Source organism: Corvus kubaryi, unplaced genomic scaffold, assembly GCF_017639235.1.
Source record: "Corvus kubaryi isolate FWS band 111438036 unplaced genomic scaffold, C.kubaryi_AGA036_p1.0 37398, whole genome shotgun sequence".
Taxonomy (NCBI): domain Eukaryota; kingdom Metazoa; phylum Chordata; class Aves; order Passeriformes; family Corvidae; genus Corvus; species Corvus kubaryi.
The window spans coordinates 31,893,440-31,910,128 of record NW_024581137.1 but is presented as its reverse complement, the minus strand read 5'-3'; the positions used below and the strand labels follow the sequence as shown (position 1 = coordinate 31,910,128).

At 36.9% G+C, this 16,689-nt stretch overlaps 1 protein-coding gene across 8 annotated transcripts in view; it reads right to left on the bottom strand.

Moving 5' to 3' along the window:
* THSD7A (thrombospondin type 1 domain containing 7A) overlaps window positions 1-16,689 on the bottom strand; it is a 285,991-nt gene that overhangs the window by 22,353 nt on the left and 246,949 nt on the right. For all 8 annotated transcript variants that reach the window (XM_042042958.1, XM_042042963.1, XM_042042964.1 and 5 more), the window contains 6 exons: window positions 9,378-9,556; window positions 5,519-5,524; window positions 4,675-4,808; window positions 3,907-4,060; window positions 2,948-3,089; window positions 2,363-2,478 (listed from right to left, as the gene is read on the bottom strand). In XM_042042958.1, coding sequence (XP_041898892.1) covers window positions 2,363-2,478; window positions 2,948-3,089; window positions 3,907-4,060; window positions 4,675-4,808; window positions 5,519-5,524; window positions 9,378-9,556 — 731 coding nt within the window. The remainder of the gene's footprint in view (window positions 1-2,362; window positions 2,479-2,947; window positions 3,090-3,906; window positions 4,061-4,674; window positions 4,809-5,518; window positions 5,525-9,377; window positions 9,557-16,689) is intronic.

The window sequence follows — 16,689 nt, the reverse complement described above, 5'->3', positions numbered from 1 at the left end:
TTTGCATGTAATAAATAATAAGAAACACAAGCCAGTAAATGTACCTACACATAAATTAAGCAAGTCTTTATTCATACATCTAGTACAAGGTTTTACGATAGCCTAGTGAAAATTCATTAGCTAGGTCATTACAAAATTATTTCATATTACTCCTATTCATTAACTTTTCCAACCACATGTACTTTATTTTGAATTTCACTTAATCTTTCTGCACTGCCCTTATAATGCAAAAACACAGCAGAAACACCCTCCCTGAAGGATCATTAGTAAGAAGTGTATAGTGTGTATTCATATTTTGATAATTTCTTGAATACTCTCTCATGACCTGGAAGGTCACAGAGCTGGCTTTCACATCTTTAGAGTCTTAACAGAAGGGTCTGTTAAGATCTGAACAGCTTGGCTTTCCTGTTAATCAGGTTAACAGGTTTTACTCCTCAGTTATTGGATCAGCCTTTGACCTCATTGGACTTCTGCTTACACATCCATAATTCAACAAATAGTCTTAACAGTGTGACTAGGGAGTGGATCAGAGCTTTCTATAAGAAGATGTATCTCTATATGTTCTAGCAAATCAAAAGTGCAAATAGGAATGTAGCGCGGTGGCTGTTGATAAATCCAGGACCCCACTGCAGAGATGTCTGTTAGCCAGTCATTTACAGCAAGTAGCTTTTGAGATATTATATTCTTGCCCTAATTATTTTCTGAGTAATAAACTTTCATTTCTTAAATGCAGGAAAGCTCCAGAGGTTTTCTGAAATGAGATTCCAGTGTAAAATGTAATCAGTTCTAAATGTTGTTTTAAATCTTTGCTTAACAGGAATGATTTCTTGGGTTTATAGTAGAAGAAATCTATTTTCCTGTAAAATCAAATAAATAATTTTTTTCTGTTGAAATATTTATATGGATGGATATTTTATATCATGTCTTGGTATTAATTAATAAATATTGAAGCCTCTTAAAAATGACAGAAATGGCAGGCCTTTTTTTTTCTTTTTCTTGACACATTAAAACATTAACAAAATGTATTAATACATTGCTTTATTAACTTCACAGAAACTTGATGGTAGGTAGTCATATCCTGAGTTTTTTCTTGAGACATAGTTTTTGTGGATGCCCCATCCCTGGAAGTGTTCAAGGTCAGGTTGGAGGGGGCTTTCAACATCCTGCTATACTGAAGGGTGACCCTGCCCACAGAAGGGGGTTTGATATTTAAGGTGATGACCTTTAAGATCCCTTCCAACCCAAACCATTTTATGATTCTATGAAATTATTAGATTTGATTATAAACCCAAGAACTATGTAGGACATGGGACAGAAGTAAGTCTCATCTGAAATTCTCTGCCTTTGATAAGAACTTATTGATTCAACAATCCAGGATGTCGGAGGAGACTGGAGAAGTTTAAGTAGCTCAGATATACGATTACAAAACTATAGTCCAAAGTAAAGGATGAGTTTCCTGACTCCCTCCACTTCTGATGAGGCTCTTTTCTATGGACACATCCTGAAGAGCAGCTAGTTGCAAGAAGGGTCCTGCAGAAAAGCTGTTGGTGCCAAAACTGCTGTGGAGGCCTTTCCACCTTTGTCCCCCATTGCAAGTAATTTTATTTCTAATGTCATGGTGGTGGGGAATGGCAGTAGAAACAAGTGCAGTCACTTTCCATCAGAAATGCATGTAGAATTGCCCTTAATCTAGTACTGGTGTTGTCTTCATGTTTTTGTTCATACTACAATGTCCATGCTATTGAAAGCTTTAAGACTGACACACAAAATTTCAGGAAACCAGTGCTGTCAAATTGGAGGTTAGTTTGAATATTTGCAAAACGGCTCTTTCAAAACTTAAGGGCTCCTGTCTGCTAGCTAGTTCTCCCTATATGCTCCTACTTAATATTACATTCATGTTGCACATTTTTTCACACTAGCTTGGGTATCTTTTGCATCACACAGCTGGATAAAAGAAGTTAACATTCAGCCCAGCTGCAGAATGATACTTGAGAAATATTTTCCAACACATTGAGTAAATGATTGATACTGGCAGGTGTCCAAGACTCCATGGAGAAGTTGCATCAAATTAGAATTATGATTAGTATTCTGACTGAGATTTATTCCCTTTATTCTACTTTATTAATTATTGTTTCTAAGCAATTTCCTTCAGGACATAAAAATTAGCATATGTTCACAGAGGCACTTAAAGGTAACCAAAAGAAATAGTATAAAAATCAGTTGATGGCTCAGTTCATTTCAGAGGTACTTAACAATCCATGAATAGTGTTGCAAAACATCTGGTAAAGATGCCATACAGCTCAGTTGGCTCATTATTAATTAGCACCATTAGAAGGAAGCTTACTCACAGGTACCCACTCACCTCTTCACAGTATTTCAGGTCAACCGATTTGCCATCACTGCGAACACAGTCGAGCATCCGTGTTTTGATACCACTGCCACAGACAGCCTTCTCGCTGAGCTGACACGTGCTCCAGTCTGCAAAGGAGGAATTCATTAGCCTTGCAGACTTTCAGATAAAATTCATAATGATCCAGTCTCCCACCTAACTCTGATGGTAACCCTTACAAGCAAATTTTACACATGCAAAGGCTCACAGAGCCCAGCTGCTACACCTTTTTGTGAAACAGTGACCTTTACTGCAAATAGTCTATGCCACGGTACCTTCCTGAAAAGTTCCTATTCGGTTTTGTCTGTATGGATTTTGAGTAAATCACAAAATGATATGAGAAATACTTTTCCTGGAGTTACAGCATGCCCATTTCACCTGCAAATTCTCTATGTAATATATTATCTGGATCAAATGGCCTGAGTCAGTTTTCAGTACCAGTTCCACAGCTGCCTCTGGGTAAGAACAGAAAGCAGAAAAATCCATACTGTAAGGTCAATGGAAGTGAGCTGTAAGATGTAATACCAGGCTGTCACTAGAGCATAATAACACAAATACCTGTCACGTTGTAGTCATAGTGGTAGCAGTTCTTGTTCAAAGTGCAGGCTTCTGTCTCAGAGGCAGCAGGACAAGGCTTTCCATCATCTGGTTGTCTTAGGGATTCAGCTGACCTTTCACGGACACAACTTCCATTGCATGGCTTGAAAGTAAGATTGGAAAAAGCTTAGACATTTTGGCACCCTGATACCTTTTTATGCAACATTACAACAACCTTTCAAGTAATCCCTTCAAAACACAAATTTAAAATAACAGGTTCATGCTACTGTATAAGAGAAACCCTTTCCTTGTTATTTCAGAGACAATTTAGTCTGCTCTTTCACCTTGGTACCACCCAAAGGGAAATATCTTTAGCCTGGTAACACCTCTCTATTTTCCCAACAAGTGCATATTTCAGTGCTAGTGCTTTGGAACTATTTCACTCATAAAGAGGATGCTCACTTTCCAAATGCTATAATGTAGTGCACCAAAGCCTCAATACTGAGACAATTTTATTTTTTGTTTTAAGTTTTTTTGACATTTCTTTTTAAAATTGCTGTCAGGAAGGAAGGGGAGACCCAAAATTACCTTTCTATGCTCAGTCTTGATCTACAAACTTTCCTTGTACCAGGATAGTGACATTTTTAGTTCAGTGACGGTATCACTAAGGAGAGGCTCAGAGCTAGGCTCATAGTCAGATTCAAAAGCCACTGCCAAAGCTATTCCACCACACAGAAGGCCCCCCACACTGGGAAGGGTGACCATTGGGAACATTTTAGTCTGTGTTCTGGAGCAATATAGCTTAATGGAAAATACTGGCACACTTTAATTTCAGCCAACAGAAAACAGCCTTAAAGATGACACTACATATAGATATTTACACGTGTAATCAGTTCACCATCTTTGCAAAACACATAATACATACACTTTTAAAGTATCCTCCCAAAACTACAAATGTGACACTTCAGTATACTTCTTACCAAAGAACACTGAGACCATGATCCCCACTCAGACATAACACAGTCCTCTGGACACGGCAACGTGCATTTTCTAGCACCAAGTGGCATCTCTTCAGGATCACACAGATAGTCTTCTACTGTGTCAGAAGGACCATCCACAGTGTTTAGCATGCACCTGGAAAAAAGAACTGCACGTAAACTGCATTTGCCTTGGATTTTGGATGGTATGTGTTTTACAGTAATCTGAGGCATTTTAACATTTTATCAGCACATAAATGAAATAAGTACTGATCTATGAATATCCAAGAAAAGCTGAAAAGCCAAAAATAATCCTTGTTTTTACAGACAACAGCCACATAAAGGCATGCACGTAATTTAGACAGCCCCTACCAGTGATTTGCTGAGAGCCCCTGGGCAGGTGATTTGCTTGACATTAGCTTACCTCTAAGCCAGAATAAAGCAAATCATCTATAGTTTAGATTTATTTTGTGCATACTTCAGCTGATAACTTTAAATCCAGAACTACTGAAATTTCAAAAATTTTATATTCTTAGTATTAATCCTTAATTTAAACAGATGCCTTTTAATTACCAATGATTAAATTAGGAATCAAGGTCTATATCTATACCCAGTAGACAGAGTTGTATTGCACTCTCTGAATCTATTCTATCAGCCAGGGTCCAGGTCTGAACTCAATATCAGGCATAACATAGAATTATGTCAAATTAAGTACAGACAAAACTGAAAGTGAAGGTTCTTTAAAGTGAAGGAGGAGAAATATTGTTTTACCTGACTTTCCTTGTTTGAACACCTTCTCCACAATTCTCTTTTAAGTCCACATTGGTCACCTTGCAGACACTCCAGGGCTCAGTAACCCATATGTACTGGCTGCAGTCACTGTGGCAGGGAACCACCTCATACACCTGGAATACACATTTAGTGTCAGTTTTGGTGCACACAAGTAAGATAAACATGCAAAAGTGATCATACAAAAAAGAAGTTAATGCTCTTTTTGGTAACAATAACAAATAAGAACTTGCTGATTTAGACACCATAGTAATAAAACAGATTAAATACTTGATAGAAAACTATTGAAATAGCAAAAAGACAGAAGCTATCAAATGATGGATTCTCTGGTTTTCTCTGCCACTAAGCCCATGCTGTGCCATTTCCACTAAAAACATCAACACAACAAACATAAAGCCTGTAACTAGGCTAGCTCATGAGTATAACTTTTTAAAAAATGTTGTTAAAACTCTTCTAGCACTTTACCTCTATCCCTCACATCTCTTCTCCATGATTCCATCCCACTATTATTATACTATTATCCCAGTTATTAGTTGTGCAGTTTTTGTATTTCTAAGGAGAGGCGACCTCAAGAGAAATTATACCAATATATATTGATTCACTTTATTTATTAATTGTGTATGCTTAAAATCCCTCTAATAAATTTGGGTACCAGCATTAGTATTATGTTTAGATTTGAATAAAAATTTTTAAATGGCATCTCATATAGCAATTTCTACAGTGTTCCATGTACTGACTCAGAGACATTACAAAAAAAGAGACAGACAACATAGACACAATCAGGAAGAACATGTCAAGCTTATATCTCCATTTTAGAAACTCTTACCTGTGCCTGAAGAAAGTATTTTCATGAACCCAAAAGAAAAAAAAAAAACAAAGAGAAAAAGTTAGAATTATGAGAGGGAAGCATAGGTATTTAAATGGCATCAATTTAGCATTTATTATAGACAATATTCTGTTCCTCTGCAAGGCAAAAGGCATCAATTTTTTTCTCTTGGATCTCCTTTGCTGTCACAAGGTAATTTGCGAAAATTTGCCCTTGGAAGAAAACAACTTTGATAAATCACAACTGGTGGGAAGAAACTGTGTATTACCTAGCCTCTTTCCATGTTAGATAGTAGAACTGTTTTCTTTTTTTGCCTGTAATGAGCATCACACCTTCACACAGTAGGGAATCCAGTTTCCCTTAGATATGAGAAAATCCTCAGTGTTTTTGGAGGACACTGGTCTTCTCTATTAATTGAAATTCTTCTGACAGCATTAAGTGGAATAAATTCAAAGGAATAAATGGAACTGGCAGTTCTCATCCTTCCAAAGTTCCTAAGTCCTTCATGGAATTCTTAATTATGCAAAAATTGCCTTGAAATTATACCAGCTAATTTGACATATTATTCTAGGTATCAAGTCAGCACAACTAAAACTGCTGGACAATCTAAGACTTGCCTTAAACAAGTCCTTGATTTCTTTTCAGCAACACTGCTTGCGTATAAAAAGAGGGCTGATGTTTTGATAGTTAACCTACAACAAAATACCACCAATCCCAGAAAATATAATCCCTTGAATGCTAAATGTGTAGGGTCTGATATCCTATCACTATGCAGCTCATCAGCCCATGCACAAGACCACCAGCATAGTCAGCATACTTGGGCCTTCTGTGAACTACATAAACAGTAAAAGACATAAAAGTGGGTGGTGAAAATGAATATTAAGGAAGGTACTGGACTCGGCTGAAAATTTGCTCTTTAGAATTTATCTCCAGAATTTCCAAAATGAGAATAGGGAAGCCTTAATTCAGGGAAATGTCTATATGTCTGACCCTGGTTAGCATAAGAAGAAATACCTAAACCCCACACACTCAACAGCTTTTGCAGTAACATAAAATTTGGATATCTTGACAGAAAGCTGGAGGAGAACTCTATATTGCATTGCACATGTTAGAGGTGTTCTCCTGATCCTACTGGCACTTTTGTAGCTATGACTGCAGGCCACAGAATTTGGATGGTATAAGAGTTGCATACCTATCCTGCTCCTGATAAGGGGAAAAATAATGCCTGGAATCAATGAAAAGACTGATGTCCTTAATTTCTCTAACAGTCTCAGATTAGTCTCTTAATTTGAAATCATCTGATGGCCACTGACATGATTTTATATCAAACCTGACTCTAGTATTACTGCAATTATGATGTCTTTTCGCCTAATGAAGTCAGTACTGAGCAAGCTTTATTCAGTTGGAATGTGGTTTGGGAGCCACCCTGGCATACCCGGCCCAGGAGGAAAGACACTGAGTGACACATCCAGCTTTCACTGCAGTCAGTCCTTCCTCAAATTACAGGCACACATGTCAGCCCTGAGAGACATTGAATGGCTTCTTAAAAAGGTCTTAAGCATTTAATTTCAGTGTTTCCCTAGCCTTACTTTTAGAAATTTTTCCCAAGGCTTAACCCAAATCTGCTGGCAGCAGTGTAAGCTCACTGCTTTTTATCCTATCCATGATGTCCATGAAAATGGATTATTTCCTCTTTCTTTGCAACAGCCCTTTTATGTATGTACTAGCAGACTGCCAGCATTCCCCTCCCATCTCCTGTTCCCTGGGCTAGACATGTTGTAGTCTTTCCCCAGGGTCATAATTCCTAGATGGCATCTTACAGCATAGTCCCTTTGTAAATCAAAGGGATGTTTGGTGCCCAAACATAGTTGTGGGTACCAAAGATGCAATCTTACCACTATGGGCCATTTGTGTGCAAATAAACATGTTACATATATAAGTAATAAATATGTAACTAAGACACATATTTAATGATTGAAATGAATACTCTGAAAAGTCAGTACTTTTTCAGCTGAATGGTGGATCATATTTAGTTTAAGTAACTTATTCAGAATTGGAATGACTGTGTATTTCTTTGCATGTTTCTGAAATGACAGGGAATATATTCAAAAATGAAAAATACAGACTCTATATTCTTCAACATGCTTGTATTATCTGTGGAATGTCCTTCTCATGAAAATACTATATTTCCATTTTATTTATACAATAATTATACTTTGAATCGTCTACTATTATTTGGCAAGTATCATGTAACCACAAATCAAATGAGTCTAAGTACCGGCAGAGGGCAATAGTGTTGCATAAACGTGACGAACAGACCTCCAGCAAAATCACCTTTGATGCAGAAAAATACAAGCCTATTATGTACTACATGAATATTAAAGAAGGAAAAAGACTTTTGTATAGACTATAATTTGCTTCTATTGAAACACGTCCCTCCTAATTTAAAGCATATTTACATGCTGACCCAAATCCAGCAACCCGCATTCTAGTTTGTATTTCGTTAAAGTAGATCACAAACTTAGTTTATTAGCTGCAGTTTAACACTTATGATTTTCTAAATTAGAAATAATTACATCCCCTAAAGTAGAAAATTAGATCAACAAGCCATTTCATTTTGTGCTAGCAAAATGTCAATAGGATAATATTAAGTACATGCATTTTTATTCAAATGTAAATTGAGAGCACATTTTTAAAAAATCTTTGAATATTTACAGAAAAGACCATGTGGTTGTTTAATATGCCTCTGCAGACTACATTAAATTCAACAGTAATATGAATATAAATCAACTTTGAAGAGCATAAGTTAATTGACAAGGAATGTTTTTCCTTTCTAAAACTCTCCAAGGAAAGAAGCTTCAGGGGTTTAACTTTGGCTAGTGCTAAACTTGGTCCCGAAGACTAAATGCCTATTAGTGGTCCAAGCATCCAAGCACTCCCAGGGTACTCTTGGATCACATTTTATGGCTTAGTTTCACTTGAAGAGGATCCGGACTGTGTGGTCAGACTTCTCCTTACTGCAATATCAAGTACAGTTTGTGGGACAACTGGGAGATTGACTTCAGAAGTGCATTTGTGACTGGAAATGCACTGCCAGGGCAAGCATGCCCAAGAAAGTCAAGCTCCAGCTTGGTGAGAACTCACTAAGGGACACTGGGATGATACTGTGTGACTGCTTGAGAGTTTTGTTTTCTGATCTAAGATATCAGGAAGTGACACAAAAAATCTTGCCAGTTTGAGCAACCAAAATGAGACATTTTACCCCCTGTCACAGAATCACAGAATTAGGTTAGAAGGGACCTAAAAGATCATCTAATTCTAAGCCCCCTACCATGGGCAGGGACCTTCCACTGGACCAGTTTGCTCAGAGCCCCATCCAACCTGGCCTTGAACATTTCCAGGGATGGGGTATTCACAACTTCTATGCACAACCCATTCCAGTGCCTTACCAACCTCTGAGTGAAGAATTTCTTCGTAATATCTAATCCAAATCTACTCTCCATTTGAAGTCCTTCCCCCTTGTCCTGTCACTACACAGCCCTGTACAAAGTTTCTCTCCATCTTTCTTGGAGAATCTCTTCAGGTAAGAGATCTTCAGAAACACACTCTTCAAAATCTGCATGTAAACATGTTTTATTGTCTCCAATCCGCAGTTCAGAAAATAAGCAAAAGTCTTGCAGATGAGGAAGTAATGAAGGTAGATCCTTTGCTGTGGAACTCTAAACCAACACATACTCCTTCTACCTCTATCTGCCCCTTATGCTATACCATTTTTCTACATCAACAAAAAATACGGATAAAAGGGTTATCTGAGATATGGAAAAAGCTATATCAATAATGTAAATATAAATCAAATTACCTGATTGACGTGATCTAGCTTTGGACATGGTCTTCCACCATTGTAGGGTTTTTCACGGAGCCATTTAGACCGAACCTTTACCCCACTCCCACAGGATTTACTACAGCGAGACCAGTTGGACCACTCACTGAGCTTGCAGTCTGAGGGACATGGAATAATACAGGCTTCCTCAATATACCCTGTATGAACGGAAAAGGAAGTGAAATCTCTTCAGCATGTCAGTTTGCCATTTCTCCCCGAAGCCCTCGTCTACTTCATTTAGATTCTCCAAAGTTTGACTTGACAGGACTGTGTGAATAGAGAGATTTCTTCATCATTAGGGCTAAATTAAATTCTGCAGAAAATTGACACATATAGCTGGAGACTGTTTTAGAACAGCAGCTGAGCATCCTCACTGCTCATCATCCCATCTGATTAGGATTCACACTCTCCAGATTTCAGCATTCAAACTTTCTGACAGCTATGGTGTAATTGACACTAACCATCTCTTGGCGGCATTGTTCTTACTCTGTATAAATGATATGCAATTTTTTTAAGGAAAAAAATGTTTAATTAAAGATACTCCACAACTGTATCAAGTAATTCAATTGTAGTTATACATCAAAAATCCAACTGAGAAGAAATGCATCTTGCTAGCCTGGAGCAAGGGAACTTAACACCTTGTGACCTTTCTAAGGCTAGAAAGAGAGAGTAGCCTGCCACGTTAATGATCTGCCGATTAACAACCATCTGCCCCCAGTAGCACACTGAATAATTACACTGAATGGAAAAGCAGATGTTTGGTTTGGATAAGTCATCGGTCCAGAGAGGTTGGAAGGGGGTATGACATGGTCTGCAGGGAGTAACATGAGGCCTCAATTCACTGAATAAGTGAAAATGTCTCTCTCAAAAGCAACATATGCCATAGCTATACAATATGTGTAATTTATTCCAATATTTAAGGGAGAAGCTATAATACATCAAATAAAAAGCTGGCCTTTATTGCATTTTTACTACAACTGTATCCTGAACTCTCTTATCCCCTTTCCTCTATCAGATCTGCAAAGTACCATTAGCAAATATTCACATTACAGATTAAAAACCTTGGTGCATTTAAAATTGTATTAAAATATTTAATTAAAATATTTAATGAAAACAGTTGGAAAATTGGCATGTACTTGGCTAAGATAATTCTCAAAAGATTGGCACAGTTTGCTAGGCTTCAAATGTTTCAATTGTTTGTCAGATATATTTACATTTTTAAATTCAAAAGGAGTCTTTTCATCAGAGCTGAACTGGTTTTAACCTATGCTTCTGAGTAAAGTTGTTCTGTCTCTTCTAAAAGCAACCAATAGCAACCAATCTCAAGGTTTGTAAATAATCAGACCACTTAGGTTTTAATTCTGTATACCTATTCCTAGTTAATTTGTTGTTTTAGATATAGTTAATTTGTTTTAATAGCTTATCTAGTTAATTTGTTTTAGATATAAAGAAAAGAAAGTTTTTTAAAGACCTACAGTAGCATTCAGAGTATTTTATGGTCATATTCAGGCAATGGTTTTATCATGTATGGTTTTACTCTGTTTAGAAGTACAGAGCACATTCTGGACTTGAGCGCCTTGAAACTACTGCTCACCAAATGTATCTTCCTTAAAATGCTTATTTTATATATGGAATGTTATTAGCTTGAATTACAAGCATATTTATTAAATATCTGTTGCCATTTGATCAACCAGTTCAGTGATTATGTAAAAGGGACACTGTGTTAGACAAAATACATTTTTGAAGATCGCATCCCTGCATATCAGAGGTGCTGACATAGATTGCCCTGCAGCAGTAGATGCAAAATTGACTACATCTCACTTTACCTGACATCTGTGAGTCCTAGAAATCTGATGCACCCTATATCAGAGCTCCATCCTACACTGAACTTTGATTGCATAAATACCAAAGTCTGTATCTTCACCAAAAATGAACTTTCAACTGGCCCTCTCAGGTGCTATACAAAACCATGGACTCATGCAATCAGGAAGCTACTGAGGGAAAATGGAAAAAAATACCCAAAGCAAGTTAAGAAAAATAACTCCCTTCAAACAATAAATGTTTACTGACATTTAATGTCTGATAGAACTAAGTGAAGATTTTATTGCTCTATGAAATTTCTTGTGATCCTGAAGTGCTGCTTTTACCTTCAACATAACTTCTAAATAATTTTTTTTTCTGGAGAAACCTTTCTACTATAGCACAGTTATGCATTTACCATTTGTTAAATTTCTGTCTCTGGTAATTAAGGTCTGAAAAACCCAAATTCAAGTTGTTTTAAATATACTGTACATCCTTAAGTAGGTAACTTTAATTGGTACAGGCTGCTTCAGGAAGACTTTGTTATCAGGAATTCCATAGACCTCTGAGTTTGTCTTAATAACTATGAAAGTGATCTTCCCAATCTTTGTCAAGATTTTCTCCAGGATACCATGGTATTTTGGGACTTTGATAATACTTCATAGCCTACCAAAAGGAGCCTGCATGGAACACACTAAACTAAAATAATTGACAAATTAGAAACTGTTTTTTCTTTTCCCCTTCAGTTCATCCAGACAAGGGCAAAAAGTTTAACAACATGTTTAGAATCTTGCAGATAGAAGTTGTATCAAATACATTACAATATATGCAATTTCCAGGTAACATTTTAATTACACTGAGCTGTATTCCAAGTGATTCCATAAAATATCAAATGAAACCATATCACTAGAGCAACCTTTATACTATCTACAAAATATTTACATTGAAGTCAGCCACCAAATCTGCCTTACCATAGAATGCAAAAAGGCCAGAATATTACCATATTACAGATATAGAGTCTCAGTAAGAGTTATAGAATGGAAAACTGCAACCTTGCTGGTATGTTAATGCATTTTGTAGAGGATGCAGTGGTCCAGATGACACTACCCACACACTGTATAATCAAAAGATACTGAACTGCAATCTTATTCTGGGTCCTTAATCCTGCAAGCTTAATGAAATAGCTTCTGCTCACCATACAGCTCTTTCTTACGCCATCTCCATGATATCTGGCCTATGATGGTCTCCTCTCCCTCTTTCCTATTTTCTCAGAAAAGCTTCAAGACTTAAACTCCACATATGAAAGTAAAATAGTTGAACAAGAAGAATGGGAAAGACATGTTTAGAAGAGAACAAGAATGGAGTCAATCAATGAAAGCATCAAAAAGGGGCTCTAACAAGGTAGGAAGGCTTGGTGATCCTGGAAGCATGGAACATTTTTGGAGAGCAGAGAGAAAAACACTTATTATTTTGTAAGATGCAAGACAAGCATTAAAGACTCCTAACCACTGGTATACTGAGAACACTGTTAAGGTATCCACAAAGGAATGTCAGAGCTTCTCCAAACAGAAGGAAAAGAAAATAAGTAAGTGAAGGACAGGGAAGTGGTCACAGCACCAAGTCTGACAGAGTTCAAGAAGTGTTTGGACAATGCTCTCAGTCACATGGTGTGACTCTTGGGGTGTCCTGTGCAGGGCCAGGAGTTCGACTTCGGTGATCCTTGTGGGTCCCTTCTAACTCAGGACATTCTATGATTTTATGAAGTTATTTTTCGTGGCAGAGTCAGAAGTCGAAACAACAGAGGAGATGCAAAACAAAAGAGAGACTAAGGAGGAATAGAGGAAAGGGTAAGAAAAGACATGGAGAGAGAAGAGGAAATAAATGGCTCAGAACATAAAGTCAAGAGAATTGTAAGGAGATACTGCATAGGGATAGAAAATAAAGAAAGACGAGAAAAGAAATAAACATCCTGCCAAGAGTAATATCTTGGTGAAGCACAAACAGAACAAAGTGCTCTCAAGAGCTTACTCTGGTATCCTCTGTCCAGACAGTGAAATGTAACGAAGAATGTTCTCGCAATTCAAAATAGAGGACAAAGGGAAGAAATACAAACACTGTGCCCTCTGATTTGAATTCCATATGTAATTAGTATGCAGAATGAAAATGACCTTGTTTTATCCGACATCAAAAAGTTTTTGGCATATTCATCCCTTGGCACATTTCTTCTCAGTGGCCTCAATATTTTGCCCAACAGACTATTTAGCATTTAGCTATGCTACTGGATTCCCTTAGAACTGAGGCAGAAGCAGACTTCAAATTGCTTACAGATATCACTTTTGTCAAGAAAGAAGAGTGAATTAAAAAAATAAATTACTTGTTGCAAATTACTTGTTCCACTCCACTTACTACCTATCAAATGATACTTTTCAGGAAAAGCTTCTCTGAACTTGTCATCACCTCAGATGCCTTTGTGTATGAAGTCAGCATATCTTTTAGGGTGATTATCTCCATAACTTCATAGCAATCCTCCCTCAAATCCAAGAAAGCAGATGTTCAGGAACTTTGAAAAGTTTATACTTTCTTTTTTTAAATTTTTTTTGGTTGTTTTTTTTTAAATTTCAGATGTTTGTATTTGTCAACCTTGTTCACACTGCGAAAATTTTAGCAAGTGAGAAGACAGCATGGTGTTGTACAGAAAAAATATGTTAAAAAAATACTGAAATGCAGAAACCAGAAATACTACATGCAAATGGGACTGGTGATGGAGATACATAGTTTCTGACATGAAAAGGATATGAATGAGCCATGTTTTAATTTTCAGCATTGTTTTCAGTTTGATGAAATCATCCTTGAAAAGGTACCACTTGTGTTGGACAAACCTTGTGTGTGTGTTAGTATAGAACCTTATTACAGAAACAAACCTCTAGTGTGTGGGTAAGCATCTGTATGGTGGAATATCATCCAATTATATCACACAGACTGGTTGGTTGATATAATTGCACCAAAAGTCATACCAGAGCTCTGAGGTTTAATGAACAAGCAAGAAATCACCAAGATAAGACACAACAGATGTAGAGAGAAGGAAAGAATGGGAGCAGTGAAATGTCTATGAAGAAGAGCTGAGAAGGTGAGGGAGGGACAGTGAAAGAGAAGACTAACACTGTAAAGGCTGGAAATCTGTTCTCTGGACATTAGCAGTTCACTTTTTGCCTGCTGTTTCTCATCCTGACTGAAGTCTTTCACTGAATGCTTCCTGCATCTCTTCCTTCTTGTAACATCTGAGGGATGTTGGAGAGATAAGACCTTGGTGTACTGCGGTACAGGGTACAGGCCCTCCATGGTCCAGAGAGGTGTTGGAAAGAGTTGCCTATATCTAGGGGCCTATGTCTGGTCCCAGGGCAGTAGTTTCTCAATTATTTCAGCTCCTATAAGACTGTGAAATGGGCAGTTGTCTGTTATGAGTGAGAACACGGCTATTCTATCATTAAAGATTATTGAACCACAATTTAACAAATGGCTTTGAACCACTAGGAGTATGAACTGAACTCATTAGTAAAAGGGAAAAGTTTACTGTCCCATTGCTAATTGGCTATAAAATCTGGACTCCTAGAGCAAACTCATTAACAGATGTGATGGATAATTTATAAGGGAGGACTTTAATGGACTTCACGCTTTCTCTAATGACAAAACAGGATAAGTAGGTGGATATAAGACTTTTCCCTACAAACTGCATGTGCAATGTGTAGGAACAGACTGACTACTCCAGTTGAAGGGTGCAAACATAAACATCTTACAGAATGTTTACATGAACTTTTGTCCCTAGGACTGACAAAGTTATGCTCCTGCTTTCATGATTAAATGCCATGCTATGTTTCAAAGAAAAAAACCTGCAATGTCAAAATGGTTTATGTTCTTCTCATAGATTTTTTTTTCCCAGGAAATATAAAGTTCATGGATCTCATCTTCCAGGACAAAGAAATATACAAGTATTTGCATTTCATTTGTAACAGAATATATATATATTTCTAGAGACTATTCATATTTCTGCTGAGCCATGGATAGATTGAACACCATAAGATTTTTTTTTTTCAGGATTACCCTTCACAGCCTCAAAATCTGAGAGCAATTGTTCATGCTTAACTATCTCCTGCATCAGTAATTCTTTCTCTGGTGAACTAACTACAGGTCTTTGAATTGATGGAGGACTGCTTTAAGACTGATATCCTGTTGACAAGGCAGATGTGGTGGCATCAGAATTCAGAGGCCTAAGGTAGACTTTCTGGAGCAGATCAATAGGTAACATATTCCTAGAGAACACACAACATAAATACACATATATTTTAAAAAATACGAGAAAATATATAAGCTATGAAGCAGCAAAGTATCTTAATAACAATTTGAGAACCTAGGCTTAGTACCACACTAGATTAGAACTTCCTATGGGAAATATATTTACTTTTGAATAAACATTCAACAGAAAGCTTTAATTAAATTTTAGCACCAATTTTTTTTTCTTGATAAATTTGCATTGCTTCAGGTTAGAATACTGAGAGTGAAATAAACAGATTTTTAAAATCCTAATAAAAGTGGATAAAGCAAGCTGTAACAGATCTTGGACTATACAGACTGTTATATCATGCAAAATTTTATTTTATTGCACATATAAGCAATTAAATACAAAATTCCTCGATTCACATTGATACTCTTAGCAGCTGTTGCAAAAGTATTCACTGATACGCAGATATTTCTCTCTAATCCTCCACATAAGCCTTGTAGCCACAGAGGGCTTTGTAGAGTCTGCACAAATCAATGCATCTCATTTAATTAATGCTAAAGGGGGAAATAATCTCACACTAATAAGGCAGCAGACAAACTATCCTGACTGCTTGACTGTGCCTAAGGTCTTAACAGTAAACGGACATGAATTAAGAAGGGTAATACGACCTATATAAAAATGCTGCATCTGTCTGCCATGCGGCTCTGCTTGCCTTCAGTAGGCGCACACAAATACAACCACCGCTCAGCTTATGTGGGTCATGATTCATAATTGATATATGATGGAGAAAAACTAAATACCGAAGAGTAAATAGCGTAGTTCATAAGCATGACAGTGGCTTGCTTTTAATTTTTTGTCATGAAAATTCCAAGGTACAGTTTAAAGGTAAAATGAAGAGAATCTCAATTTTTTTCACAAATGCATAGAAACAGATTGTTGGCAGACTCATGTCATTATCCACAGAACTCTACAGTACACAAGTGATGATAGCGATAAAGCTATGAAAAACAACTGCTGCTTTTCTAATTGAAGAAAACCTTTCACACTTGACTAACAAACTAAGTACATGTTTTAATATTTCTCCAATAAAATTACCTATGTAGTATTGATGAAAAGCAGGAAGCAGAGAAAGGGCAATTTATGTGTCTTCCATTAAGGGAAACAGGTAAACAACAGCTCAGTTACCACTTTTAGCTGATGTCAGCACATCTGCTG